Raw genomic sequence first — 15,023 nt, forward strand, 5'->3', positions numbered from 1 at the left:
AGAAAATAGATTAGCCTACAACTCTAATTTGCTTTAGTGAATACTTTCAAATAACTTGTCTTAAACTAGCGATGCCACTCTTCTTAACATTTTTAGAGTTTACTTACTTACTTACTCATTCATTCATTCATTCATGTTCTGTAATCACCCATCTTCAGCTAAGGCTGAAGAAAGGAAATACCTGTTCCACACCTGTAGACGTAATGGATACCCCAATAAATTTATCAGGCGCCACAGTGTTCTATCCAGACCTCCCCATAACCCACCTATTGGGGAGCTACTTCCACAGACTACACGTATTACTCTCCCCTATGTCAGTAACGTTTCTGAAGCCACGGCTAGGCTATTGTCACCCTATGGAATAAGGGTGGCACATAGACCGGACTGCACATTGCGTTCCTGTATCATGAGGTTGAAAGATCCACTCCCCGTTACTGAGAAATCTGGGGTGATCTATAGAATCCATTGTATAGATTGCCCAGGTAATTACGTGGGAGAAACCTCTAAAAGAGTAAGGACAAGAATACAGGAACACAAGCTGGCAATAAAAAGAGGGGAGCACTATTCACAAATCCTCACTCACATGGTAGAGCTTGGACACAAGTTTGATTTCAATGGGGTGCAGGTTATTGCTAGTGATGCCTCCAAGAGCGGCAGACTCCTCAAAGAGGCTTGGTTCTCAGACTGTAACTCTATTAATCGATGTGTGGAGTTACATCCTGCACACCAGGTCATGAAAACTTGGGAGGCACGCATTTGTTCCAGACGGAGGAAGCACCCCACTGTTTGCAATCTCAATTGTTCCAACAAAGAGATAGACAATGAGGTAAAGACGATCCTACCATCCGGAGTGCCCCCGGCTATTAGCAATTCCTGCGCGCACCCATTGATGAATGAAGAATTCGTTGACAACAGCAACCCACCCCCTAGTGCCCTGGATGCCCCGAACACTCCTCCCTTCCCCCTCCCTCTCCTCGATATTGCGTCCGACCTACTGACTGCAACCGCCCCATTAAGGGTCCCATCACGCGTTCCCAAGTAGTACGGTGGAAACGTGAGGGCGCACGCGCGAAGACCGCAGTTGGAATTTCCTCCGAAGGGAGAGTTGAATCGGACGCCAAACTGACAGGAACGGAGATCGCAACGAACTGCTGTGCATCCCACGCACGGAAGGGCGGCGGGTTGGGGGCTATAGGGGAAGATGGGAGCACGCATGGGGTGGCATGCCCCCTGAGAGTGATACGTCAGACACGGGGGAGGAAGATAGCCAGATCTGGGATTTCATCGCAGGATCGGTCTGCAGTTACACATGTTACTCTAGTGCGTAGTGACATGGAATGCTCGCCTCCCAGCCTAGGAGCTGCACGCAACAGAGAAGTAATCAGCTGCAAGAACTTAGAACTCAGAAACACTTCTGACATGAGTGATGAGAGGATCAATCGACCGGGCCCCATAACGAGGTCTATGAGCCGTGTGCAGGCGCGTTTGTGCCTATAAACGAGCTCCTCCACCCTCTGGTTTTTAACACCCTGACGATGATGGCAGCAATATAGCCATCGAAAGCTAGGTTATTTATTTATTAAACATTTAATTGTTTTACCTCCTGGTGCTCGTTTTTATCTTTTGAATATGTGTGTGTGTGTGTGTGTGTGTGTGTATATATATATATATATATATATATATATATATATATATATATATATAAAATACTTGATGAGACTCTGAATTATTTGCCTATTGCCATAGGTTTGCGCATGTAAGTCAGTCCTGACTTTGACTGATAATGCATTACCTTATACATACAATAACTGTTTTTCTGCTTTCCTTTCAATCTTTGCAGCAGGAAAGTTGGTCACTAACATGAATTCCAAATTTCAGTTGACACTGTTAAACTGATCTGACAGTTGCCGGTAATTATTTGAGATAAGGCTATTAGTAAGATAATAGTTTTTGTTTTTCACTTGTGCATTTTTATTGGAATCATTGTTGAAATGGGTGCTGTCTAACCAAATGACAGATCCAGACTTATGAGAAATAATGTTGACAGCTATCTTATATTGCTATCCTAATCCATTCTGGTCAATTGTATACAAAATCACAGGTCTTCTGTTTTCTTTCCCTAACAATTGTCTTTAAAAGATTCCAAAACATTTAGGCTAACAATATCATGGAGATTAAGTTCACAAAATGAGCAAGTATGTTATCTGAGCCAACTCTAGAGAAATTTACAGTATCCTTCTCTGAAATGCATTCTTGAGGCAATCACTCCAGTCTCAAGACAATTCTTACTATCAGGATGCTTTTCTAGTGTTTTGCCCAAAGGAGCTTTTTTCCAATTTCCACTGATTTATCCTGATTCACATTCTGTGGAAGAAATTTCCTTAATTTATAAGGAATCCTTTTAAAGGTAAGGTTCTTGCAAGATGATCCTAACTCCAGGTGACCCTTGGTAATGTTGGTAGCCTTCTTTTGGGATTTTCACAAACCAGCATAGAGTTTGGGGATTTTTTGATAATCTCTCATTTGGATAACTCTGGACTGCTATCCTAAGAAGACCAAAGAAACTTCCACTAATCAGGTAATACCAAACCTAAAGTAAGACTGGAATCCTAAAAGAATGTAATGGTAGTAGCAAACCACTTCTACCCTAATTGTTAAGAAGATTACATGGTCCTTGTTTGGTTTTTTGGCAATCTTTCTCTCTGAATTTTTAGGTGGGTTGCAGATGTGCTTTGAATGTAAACACTACTGTTCAAAAGAACAAATGCCATAAGAGAATTTTCTACTAAATTTAGTTTTCAGAGTCAATGTGTTCTTTCCACAAAAAAATGCAATGTCAATGCTCCAGGTACATACATGAAGTCCTCTTCCAGTGGCAAGGCAACCTCTAATACCAGCAGAACTATAAGATGATGCCTTAGCCCTGGAAGAGAAACAAAACATTAGATGAGAAATTGGAAGAATGAAAGTGAAGTCAACAAGGCATGGTTCATCCAAAAAGCTAACGGCAGACACCCGGTGTTACCTGTTGAAAAAGCAAGCAAAACAACATGGCTGTTTCTTGCTTTCCCCATCTTTCCCTCTTTGCCTGTTATTGTGGACCCCTGGGCTAGAAAGCTCATTAAAATGGACTTAAAAGTATTGTAGAAGAATGGTGCTTGCTGGCATAGTACCTCAAACGCTGTCACACAAAAACAATTTAGGCTGGGGTAAGTCTGGGTTTGACTTAAATCAGGAAAGCAGCATTGGGGAAAGAACCCATTTCCCTGGATGCCATAATTAATAGCTCTGTTCTGAGTTTGCAAAGTAAGAGGCAGATTATGGTTTGTTGAAATTTCCTTTTTGGGTGGCATCCCCTTGAAATCCAGACGTGAATACAAAGTCTGATCTGTAATACAGACAATTACTTTCATTTCACCTTTTCTGACATGCTTGTTTCTATGCTCAAAATCCAGCAGATTGGCCAGATGTAAGCCAGATGATGCCAGCAATAACAGTAATAGTGATAAGGAAAAATAATGGATATTTTCGAACTATGGGTGCAAGGCAGTGTTAATTTTTTTATTATTATTTCTGTTCCACAAAGAGACATTAATCCCTGTCTTAAGAGCTGAGGTCAGCATTTCCTGACATATTTTAACTAGCCAGGCAGAGAAAGGTCAAAAAAAACCTCTGCTAGCAAGTTTTTGTCCAAGTATCATAGACACGTTTGCAAGAGGGAAAAAGCTTAAGTGGGTAAACCTAAAACACTGCTGGCTAAGCCAAAAATACTGAAATTTCTGAATACAGTAGATAAGAATTATAATGGATACATACTGTGTTATATTGGTGGACTTTTACAAGACTATAAACCTGTATTTTTCTGCTTTTCTGGAAAAGTGTTTGCTTTTCTTAATGATGGCCCAATAAAAAGTCATCTGAGAAATTCAGTTTCAGGGTGGGAGGAAGGAAAAGCCCTGTCATACTCTCAGGAATGTTCAATGTTTAAAAGAAATGTAAGCATTGATGAGAAATGTTAAAAGAATATGTTTAATTAAACCATTGTTTGAGAAAAAAACCTAGGGTCTTTATTATTTTTGTTGAAATTACTACGGCACTACAGAGATTATTTCTTCTGCAGATAAAGTAAAGAGAAATGTTTCCATGAAGAATTAGTAGCACAGGCTCCAGTAAACTTGTTCATTTGAAGGAAATAAGTACCTCAGAAGTAGCTTAAGTTATTTTGGCAACCGTGAGCCCAAGCCCATTAGTTTCCTGGTCCCTTGCAGAGCAAAATGTTTTGGAATCTCAGTCAGAAATAGCCACAGGAAGATTCCATTAGCTTATTAGACCCTCGCTCTCAGATGAAGAGTCTAGATGAAAACACGTATAAATGATTAATATCACATATACTCCTCAGTCCTGTTTATGAAGATGTTCGCTCACATTCTTAGGTATTGGCCTTCTAAAGGAGATCTTTGTTGACAAGCATCTTTATTTCACACTACAGCATCGTAGGATTACAAGTAGGCACTTCTTTACATTTTTAAAATCACTGGGGCATACATACTACCATACATGAGAGCCAGATTGCTTTATGGGTAGTCCTCGACTTTCAACCATTTGTTTAATGACCAAAGTTACAATAGAACTGAAAGCAGTGACTTATGACAGTTCCCTGCACTTACAATTATCACAGCATCCCCATGGCCATGTGATCCAAATTTGGGCATCTGGCACAGTTACATTGTCCTGAATCATATGATTACCATTTGTGACTCTCCCAGCTGACTTCCTGCAAGCAAGATTAATGGGGGAAGCCAGATTTGCTTAATAACCATGTGATTCCACTTAACAACACCAGTGATTTGTGTAACAAACCTGGCAGAAAAGGTTGTATAATTAGACGCAACTTACTTAATGCTTAGCAATGGAAATTCTGGCCCTAATTATCATTGTAAATCAAGAACTATCTGTAATGGTTAAGGCACCAGGCTGACTGGTGAGTTCTAGTCCTGCCTTAGGCATGAGGCCAGCTAGGTGACTTTGGGCCAGTCTCCTCTCAACCCTAGGAAGAAAGCAAGGGCAAATCACTTCTGAAAGCTTGCCAAGAAAACTGCAGAGTACTTTTGATTGTGTGGATGACAACAAATTGTGGCAAGTTCTTAAAGAGATGGGTTACAGACCATCTTATTTGTCTCTTGAGAAACCTATATGCAGGTCAAGAAGCAACAGTGAGAACTGGACACGGAACCACTGATTGGTTCAAAATTGGGAAAGGAGTCCGGCAAGGCTGTATTGTCGCCCTGACTATTTAACTTATATGCAGAGCACATCATGAGAAAGGCAGGGCTACATGAATCAAAAGTTGGAATTAAGATTGCCGGGAGAAATATTAACAACCTAAGATATGCAGATGATACCACTCTAATGGCAGAAAGTGAAGAGGAACTAAAGAGCCTCTTGATGCGGGTGAAGAAGGAGAGTGCAAAAGTTGGCTTGAAACTCAACATCAAGAAAACCAAGATCATGGCATCCAGTCCTCTCAATTCCTGGCAAATAGATGGGAAGAAATGGAGGTAGTGACAGATTTTATCTTCCTGGGTTCCAAGATCACCACAGATGGGAACTGCAGCCAAGAAATTAAAAGATGCTTGCTCCTGGGGAGGAAAGCTATGGCAAATCTAGACAGCATACTAAAAAGCAGAGACATCACCCTGCCAACAAAAGTGCGTATAGTCCAGGCCATGGTTTTCCCAATTGCAATGTATGGCTGTGAAAGTTGGACCATAAGAAAGGCTGAGCGCAAAAGAATTGAGGCCTTTGAACTATGGTGCTGGAGAAGACTCCTGCAAGTCCCTTGGACTGCAAGGCATTCAAACTGGTCAGTCCTAGAGGAGATCAACTCTGACTGCTCTTTAGAAGGCCAGATCCTGAAGTTGAAACTCAAATACTTTGGCCACCTAATGAGAAGGAAGGACTCACTGGAGAAGGGACTAATGCTGGGAAAGATTGAGGGCAATAGAAGAAGGGGACGACAGAGAATGAGATGGCTGGATGGAGTCATTGAAGCAGTAGGTGTGAACTTAAATGGACTCCAGAAGATGGCAGAGGACAGGAAGACCTGGAGGAACATTGTCCATGGGGTCGCGATGGGTTGGACAGGACTTCACAACTAACAACCACCACCAGTAGTTGAAATTGACACACACACACACACACACACACACACACACACACACACACACACACACTACCTGGTTCTTGAAACTAGGATTCTAATACATTATGCCCTTGGGGGGGGGGGAAGAGGTGCATGTGGTTTTTTTAAAGTCTGGCCCTGGCTCTGCCTTCCCCAACCCAGTGTGCATTATACTACATTAGGGGCAACTTTCAGCCAGCTTGGACAACGGCCCGGGCTAACCAGAGATTGTAGGAACTGTAGTCCAACTCGGCAGGAAGGCGTCAGTGGGACCATTGAGTTTTATATACCTAAATTAATAATTTAGTGCATTGGACTGAAAGGTCTGAAGGCTCCGATCTGCTTTTAAAGTCTGAAAAAGAGACTGCCGAAGGAGCAGCGGCAGTGAAAAAGACCTCGGAAGCAGCGGGCCTGCCTTCCTGCCAGCCGGATCTCCCAGGAGAATCTCCTTTGTGAGGAGGGCTCATCCCTTCCCAGGCCAAGATAATTATAGCTCTCTCCGCGCTGCAGTTCCCAGCCCGCGTCGAGCCGGCGAGCGGCAACGGGGCGCTCCCTTCTATCGCGCGATCCAGAAGCCAGGAGGAAACTGACCGGCTCCCTAGAGCGAGGGACAAGCCAAGACAAGCCCGGTCCTGCTCCGGGGTTGTCCTGAAGCGGCCCCCTCTCACCTCCCTGGCCTCTCTGCAGGGCTAGCGCTCGGAGGAGCTCTCTGGACAAGCGGCGGCTTCTGCAGGCAGAAAAAGCCGGTTCCGATTGGGCGTGAGAGGACCGTGCCGAGCGGAGGGTGGGGGAGGAGGAGGCGGCGGCGAAGAAGGCGGAGAGGACGAGAGTTGGGCTTGCAGTGATGAAATGTAAACCTGGGCGGGCAGAAAGACCCGCTCCGGTAAGTTGATCGCCCCACGCCTCCCCTGCCTGGCGAAGGCTGTCTCGGCGGGACTCGGCTCGCCCCGGGACCGGATGAATTCGCCCAAGGACCGTGCCCAGCCCAGGGAGACGCGCCCTCTTCCTTCCCTTCCTCGGATGGCTGTCACGTTTGGGGCGAACGGCGTGCCCTAGCGATGGAAACGAGTATGAAGAAGTTCACGGTGCGCAGGTTTTTCTCGGTCTATCTCCGCAAGAAATCGCGCTCCAAGAGCTCCAGCCTCGGGCGCTTTGAGGTAAATGCTGGCCGGGGCTGTGACTTTGCTGGGGACTGACACATCCTCGGGGGGGGGGGGGCTTTTTCAAGTTCTACCTGCCTCGCCTTCGTCCTTTTTTTTTTTTTTTTTAAAGAGCAAAGATGTATTGGCTACTTATTTCTGCAAGTGAATTACCTCAATCAGACCGGGGTTTTTCTTTTTCGTCCAAGGGATCGTTAAAGCCTCTCAAGTAATACTTGCAGGTAGATTCGGTAAAGTGGAGGCTGAAGGCAACCCTCTTCTCCATCCCTTCCGCCTGCCACGATTTTAGTTCCGCAGCATCCTTGCAGGCTCTTGCGCGGCCCAAGGGCACCTACGGAGCCTGAGGGCTCAGCAAAGGTAGCCCCCGGTGGGATCCTTACACGGGACTTGCCCCCTTAAACGGGACTTGCCTTATCCCCAAATGCAGCTCTTTCATCCTGCCTAGGCTTCTCTGTCCCTGAAGAAGAGTGGTGTTCGTAAGGGAGTTAGGCTAAGCAGAAATTGTCCTCCTGGTGAAATGAAGGCTTGTGTGCCCTTTGCCGTAAGCTTTGGAACTGATGTCAGGGTTTTGTAAACTTGGGGCAGGGGGTTTGTTTGATTGGCCCTTCCTTTGCTACTAAAGCAAAAGAATAAATGGGAATGTTTTGGGAAACTACTCTTAGAGTTACACACTATTAACTGGTTAATTTTTTTCTGCAAAGAATGAAAAGTATTGATAGTTTTGGATGTAGAAACATATTTTGGAAGCAGCCTGGGCCATGTGGGGGGGGGGGAGGCAATTGCCTTCACCTCTAAAAAAGATATTGACACAATCCAATGACAGCCCTTATTATCTGGATGATTTTGGATCCTGTGAGTTTTATGGCAACCAGTACAAGTTTTATTGTGTTGTTGATGATGAAATAGAATCTGATGCAAAACACTGCAAATCTTTTGGTTTTAAGAACCACAGTATAGGATGAGCCATCAAAAGTCAGCTTAGTCTAAAATCAGCCCTTCTGAGTATGCAAAAGGTGGTTGTCTGATAGCAAAATATTTTTCATTCCTGCTCTGAAGTGAGGTCAGCTGATTCAACAGCACTTGAACCTAGGTTAGTGGGTATAAGATTGTTGCAGCCTTAAAGAGATTTCCTCTTCAGTTCTTGTTGTTCTTACTTCCAAGTACTGTACTGCAATCCAATATATTATGTATAACTTTAAAGGTATATTCTTACTGTATTGCCACTTCTATGCTGATTGATAGATGCAGGCAACCTTTGCAAATATCTATATTCAGCCCATGGACTATTATTATTTCATCTCAAGATGGAATGGTCTTTAAAAAAAAGTTAACATTTGAGTGAAAAAATATGACAATGATAAGAAGAAATATTAAGTAAGCACATCTGTATGCAGGAAAAAGTTAGGAGGATTGGGATGTTTCTGCAACTTTTTTTCTTGGTTCTCTTTTCTTTCCCTAATGATATGTTAATTACTTCAAAGTTATATTCAGTTGTCCCTTTCCTCGGCATTTTTATAGCCGTGTTGATTCAACATCATTCACGAGGATCAGAATATTCTTCAAAAGTATTAAAATTATTTTAAATGAAGAGGGATTGTGAAGTTAAGGGTTTTTAAACAATTTTTGGATTGTATCCAACTGATTTAAATAATTTCAAATAATTTTCTACAGAAGTGTTATGTATATCTTTTTCTAATTATTGGTGTTAGACAAGATATGTGACTAATAATACTTTCCTTTTTGATTAGAGGAATATGAGCGTACTTTGCCAAGTCTTATTTGCCCAAACTGTCAAGGTTTAAACCTATTTCAAGTGAATTTTCACCAGTTGACACTTTTTATTAAGAAGGCCTACTTATATTTTCTCCAATGTGCTATTCTCCAGATGTGTGGAATATAACTGCCATGATTTCCCAAAATCACATTGACTAGATTGTAGGATTATAGTTCAACACATCTAGAAGATACCTGATTAGGAAAGATTGACATACTTTAGGTATTTGTAGCAAGCTGAATATCAACTAATATTGCTGTAGTTTGTGAAAGGTAATTGCAGATAAATCAAAGAACTCTTTCTGTTCTACAGTGCTGCTTAGATACACATTCTTACAATACCAATTGGCCACTGATTTTTATAATTTGGACATAATTGCCTTGCAGGTTTTCACATTGAGATGGCTCTAGTTCCATACTTATTCCTATAGAAATCTGGAGTATATAAAATCAAAATGTGGTTAATAATGCAAGCCTGTGCAGGTCTCTTGGAAAATAAATCCAGTCTTTCAGTGGTGTACTTATTCAACCTTCCTGAACATTGTTTTTCTGAGCTTCCCTAGCATGGTACCCAAAGTCATAGTTTAACTCGGATTACTAAGACAAAAGAAAATGGCAGAGTTTCCTGCACTAGAATCCTTCACTTTTAATACTGGAAATTTTTAAGAAGAGACTGGAGAGCCATTTGTCTGAAATGGTATAGGGTTTCCTGCCTAAGAGTGGGTTGGACTAGATCAGGGCTTTTCAACCTTTTCACCCATTGTACCAATTTTAGAATATGGCAATAAACAAGTACCACCAGTCACCTAGCAAGGTGTCAAAAACTTGATGACCAAAAAAAAAAAGGAAAAAAGTGATGAAGTACAGGGAGTACTTGACTTACAACAGTTTGCTTAGTGACTGTTCGAAGTTACAATGACACTGGAAAAAGTGCTTCCCCAAGCCACAGCCGAGCAAGACACCTGCCTGTTCACCCGGCGGTGCTCTTCCTCCTGTCTGAGGTTTTCATTGTTGTGAGCATTTCTCTTGAGGATTGGCAGCAGGGGTGGGGTGGGGGGTGTTTGGTTTTTATTCCCCCCATCTGCTGGGTGGTTGCAGCAGGTTTTGGTCACTTCACATGACCCTGGGACACTGTGACCATCATAAATATGGATCAGGTGCCAAGCATCTGAATGTAAATCACAAGACCCTGGAGATGCTGCAACATTCCAGCTGATCGGTGCTTCTTCTGGGCTCAGCAGAAGTGCCAGGATCAGCGCCGAGCTCCAGCTGGAGCCTGGTGCTGATCCTGATGCTTCCACTGAGCCCCGACAGTCCCGAAGAAGTGCTGATCCTGGCGCTTCCGCTGAGCCCTGACAGCCCTGCAGCTCCAGCCATCTCTCGCTCAGGCTTGTCCGGTGCTGCCACCAATTCAGCTCATTCCCCTCCCCCACTACCACTTTTCTGGGATGGTCGCATACCAGGTGCCAGGTGCCAATGTACCACAGGTGGTACCTGTACCCTGGTTGAAAAGCCCTGGACTAGATGACCTCCAAGGTCCCTTCCAACTTTACATTATTGTTATTACTATTATTATTATTACTACTACTACTACTACTACTACTACTACTATTATGACAAAAGAAAATGGCAGTGTCTCCTGCACTAGAATCCTTCAGTTTTAATTATCCTGCAACAGGGCCTGAATAGAAAGTAAGTTTTGTTTTCTTTCAGTGAGATTCACAGTTCTATAAAGAAAAAGGAAGAGTGCTTATATGTTTTGTTGTTTATACTGTAGGAGAACACATTCAGCACAATTTATAAATCCGTTATGCTGAAGGATAAAGACAGGACTATGGGAATTCTATGACCATTTAATATCCAAAAAGAAGGTGGCTTAATAAATGGCTTCTATCAAAAGAGCTCAAAAGCTAAATTATGAAATCATTCATTAGTGTCTCAAAGGCCTATATTCTGTGAATTTGCCCAGAAATTATCAGCAAAAAGGTTTTCCTCAAAGGATGCATTTAATAAAGGACCAGGCCACGGGGATGACAGGGCAGATCTGAACAGAAAAAATAGGCCAGGATCAACTCAGGAATTATCTGGAGAAAGTCATCTCTGCTCCACAAAGATGTTAGAGCAGCCATTTGGAAAAGGTCAAAAGCAATATAAAACATGACTTGGTGAAATGTTGACTGACTGTTTAAGAACAACTGTGCAGGGGGGGAATAAGAGTCCTGCTATAGCATACCATTGCCCAAGATTGATAATGTTACTGGAATCTGCATTGCCAGATGATCATACTGCAGCATTTATTTATATATATATACACATATAGTACACACTTCCTGTGGTGAGTAGTATTTGGATAGGGCAAGACGAGACCAGAGATCTACTTTGAATTTGGTTTCATGTGTATTATAAAGATGCTACCCTCCCCTAAAACTTTGTTGTGGGACAGAAGTTAATTTACGTATGTGTTGTTGCTGTTAAGCAACTCAAGATGGAATCACAAAAATCATCAGACATGCATAAAACCTAAACTCTTTCACAAAATCAAAGCAGTATTCCATTTTGCCATTTAACATATAACATATTTAATATATTGATATATAGCCAAATTTTATTCAGTTTGATATGTAGTTGAATCTTATTCAAATTGACAAAATGCAAGATGCTATAGTCCAATGGGGACACTGTATCCCCAAAAGGAATACGGTATAAGAGAAATAAGTGTCTAAATTTAAAATGCTTGCAAGTATTATACCAATAAACACATCCAGTTATCAGCTACATGTTGCATCTTGTTGCGACATATCCTACCTCATACCCTGTTGAGTTTTTGGATGTTTACCAACAAACCAAATATGAATAGAATTCCCCATTTATATCCTAACTTTGATAATCTCTTAATTCATGTGGCAGCTGCATGGATAAGATTACTGATACTGAAAAGGAGTAAGAAAAATAGGAGCATTTAGAAACTCTAATCTTCTAAACAGAGATAGTATGTTTGAAAATGTAAAGAAGGATGGATATACTTGGTTAAAGAAATGCTATATACAGCACTGAGTTACAAGCAGTTTTTTTTTAAAAAAAAAGCAAACAAACAATGCCGCCAGATAATAAGCATGTAACACTAAATCCATACATTAATATGGAAATCAGGAAATTATTTTTTAAAATTGTAATAAGAATGTTATCTACTTGTTTTAGCACTAAGTCTGTTCACTGGTTTATACAATGAAAAAGACCATTTAACAAGAAATACATATAAATTGATATATATCAATTTTACCTTGGCAACTTTCCCCCCCCCCCATTTCCTACATGGCCAATAAGACTATTTGGAGGGAGTACAATAGATAATGTACAAGAGATATCAGGGGTTGCTTCTTGTATAAAACTCTTTGAATAACTTGCTAAATAAAATCAAACCAAAGAATTGAAAATAATTGGGCTTATAGTTATGGACTGGAAGAATAATTTTTTAAAATGCTATATTTTTTCTAAGTATATTGGATTGTGGATAGTGTCGTCGAGGTTCTACGGTGCTAATGAAAACCAGATAATCAGCCTTTGCTTCGTTGATATCTTAGGTTAGGCTGTACATCTTCAGAAACTCCTTGTCTCATGCAATATTAACATACAACATTGGCAGACCATATTTCTATATGTTTAGAGCAGACCTGTGATTTGAATGGATGTAATTATTGCAGAACCCTAACTAGATTCTGGTCAGGTCCAAGGTTTCTGGCATAGATTGCAGGATTGCAATCTAGACAAGATTTCAAATTCTCCAAGGCACTCTGGCCATTCTCAGAAGTTAATGAGATCTGTTTTGGACTTTTGCAATGGGATGTGATTTTTAGTAAATCTATTTCAGTCAAGCTAAGGGATGGGAAGACTGCTACTAAACCTTCTTTTCAAAAGTGTCTGACACATTGTAAGTGCTCAGAAAAATCTTAGAAAAATTAGTGACGATGCACGTAAATGTCTCTCTTTTAACACTAGCAAAATGAATAGGTTAAAATCTGGTAGCTATAGTGAACTTAAAAAGTAGTAGCCAAATTAAATTAACAATAGCTAAAGTATTACCATTTCCTTCTTACATAAGCTAAGTGGTTAAGAGTACAAAAGTCATAATACATGGTGTTGAATTTTACATAGCTCCATTGCACTGTTAAAAATTAAATTAAAATTAATTAAATAATAATTGTATAAAATTTTCTGTGGGTTAGATAAAAAGTGTCCTGCGTAGAGTACAAGCTGCTGAAAAGTATGTTGTTAATGAGTGAAGTATTATTGCAATGCTATAGTATGATATTAATAATAATGAGATATTTGGTATCATACTGCATTTGGGATGACTTTGCTTTTGGGCTCAGTGCAGGACAGTATTTTATATATATATATATATATATATATATATATATATATATATATATATATATATATATATATATATATATATATATATATATACACACACACACACACACACACATACACAAAAAGGCATGCCCAGGCTTGTTTTAGCAAAAAGAGACAGAGCTTGGATGACTCACAGGTGTTTGTGTATGTCAGAAATTAGCGATTAGCAAGGGAAAGTAGTTTTGTGCTCTGGGTCAGATAAGCAGAGCTGGTAGTCAGGCATAGGCTAGAATGGATTCAAGAGGAGAATAAGTTTATCATGTGTATCTGCATGGATCGGTATACGTTTATGAGAATTCCAGGTTTATGATATTCATATTTTTCTAGTGGCAAGATGAGATAGATAGGAGCTGGCTTGACTTATAGTTAGTAGGTTGAATAAAATTATCAGGAGTAGGAAGTATCTTTAATCTTTACTCTAAACTTTGTATCCTTAAGTTGCTCTCTTTCATTTAAATAAATGTTTGACATGCCTTGTAAGCAGAAGAGTGAACACTACATTTGGAGAGCTTGTGGTGTGATTCAGCCATCCCCAAATAGATTTCTAAATTTATGCAAAAACAATGTCGTTTTTTTTTACTCAAAAAACAGATGCAGTAAATGCCACCATGGTTTTTTTTTTTTTTTTTTTTTTGCTGAAGATGAAAAGGGTGAAGAAAGATATTGCTAGCAAACATGAATTGTTCCATTTTTTTTTTAACATTGCAAGTATAAGCCTATGATGGATAGAAAAGGCTTTTAGAAGTTGAAAAACAATAGGGACATTGTGTTTACATAATCGAAAGCAACTTCAAGTGTTGCAAAATGTAGAGCATTTCAACTATGTATATATGTATAGCATTTCAACTATATATATGTAAATATATATATATATATGTATATATTTGTAAAATAAAGATTTTTTAGGGAGAGAAAATGATGGCCAGACCATTTGGATATAATCTCTGAAACAAACTTTTATGACTTTCAAAATAAGATGCAGATAAAAAGATATTCATACCACCATCGCAACCAGCACTGCTTATAACTGTTTTATCTGGTTTTAGATCTTTGATCACTTGAAATTAATGATATGATCAGGTCAGTGGTGTCCACTAATGGCAGGCCAATAGAATTAGATTGACAATAACAGTACTGTGATTGCAAGCTTTCAGCCCCTTTTTTGTGCATTGTGATATTGCACTTATACTCCAAAGAGGCAAAGTTTGCAACACAACTCTGCGACATTGCTTTTGTCATTCTGAGTGTCTGCGAATGCCATGAGATCAGCTCTTCTAGATCTATAACACTCCATAGACTTACAATATACTTTGAGAAGAACCCACTTTGCTGAAATTGAAAAATATGCATACTCGTAATAAGAGACATTTTATTTATAGAGAAAGAGGGAGAGCATATGCTCACCTTGTAGAAGCTTCACAGTCTACTTGCGAGGTTCTTTGTACTGTCAGGGCTCAGTTTATTGATCTTCAGTCAGCCAATTATCCATTAGA

General features: G+C 40.4%; 1 protein-coding gene across 2 annotated transcripts in view; it reads left to right on the top strand.

Moving 5' to 3' along the window:
- Positions 1–7,016: 7,016 nt before the first annotated feature.
- Positions 7,017–15,023, top strand: part of LOC120308075 (ribosomal protein S6 kinase alpha-2) — a 128,779-nt gene continuing 120,772 nt past the window's right edge. For both annotated transcript variants that reach the window (XM_039343548.1, XM_039343549.1), the window contains exon 1: positions 7,017–7,338. In XM_039343548.1, coding sequence (XP_039199482.1) covers positions 7,240–7,338 — 99 coding nt within the window. In that variant the 5' untranslated portion in view covers positions 7,017–7,239. The remainder of the gene's footprint in view (positions 7,339–15,023) is intronic.

This window comes from Crotalus tigris, unplaced genomic scaffold (assembly GCF_016545835.1).
Source record: "Crotalus tigris isolate CLP2741 ecotype Arizona unplaced genomic scaffold, ASM1654583v1 scf7180000017863.408763, whole genome shotgun sequence".
Taxonomy (NCBI): Eukaryota; Metazoa; Chordata; class Lepidosauria; order Squamata; family Viperidae; genus Crotalus; species Crotalus tigris.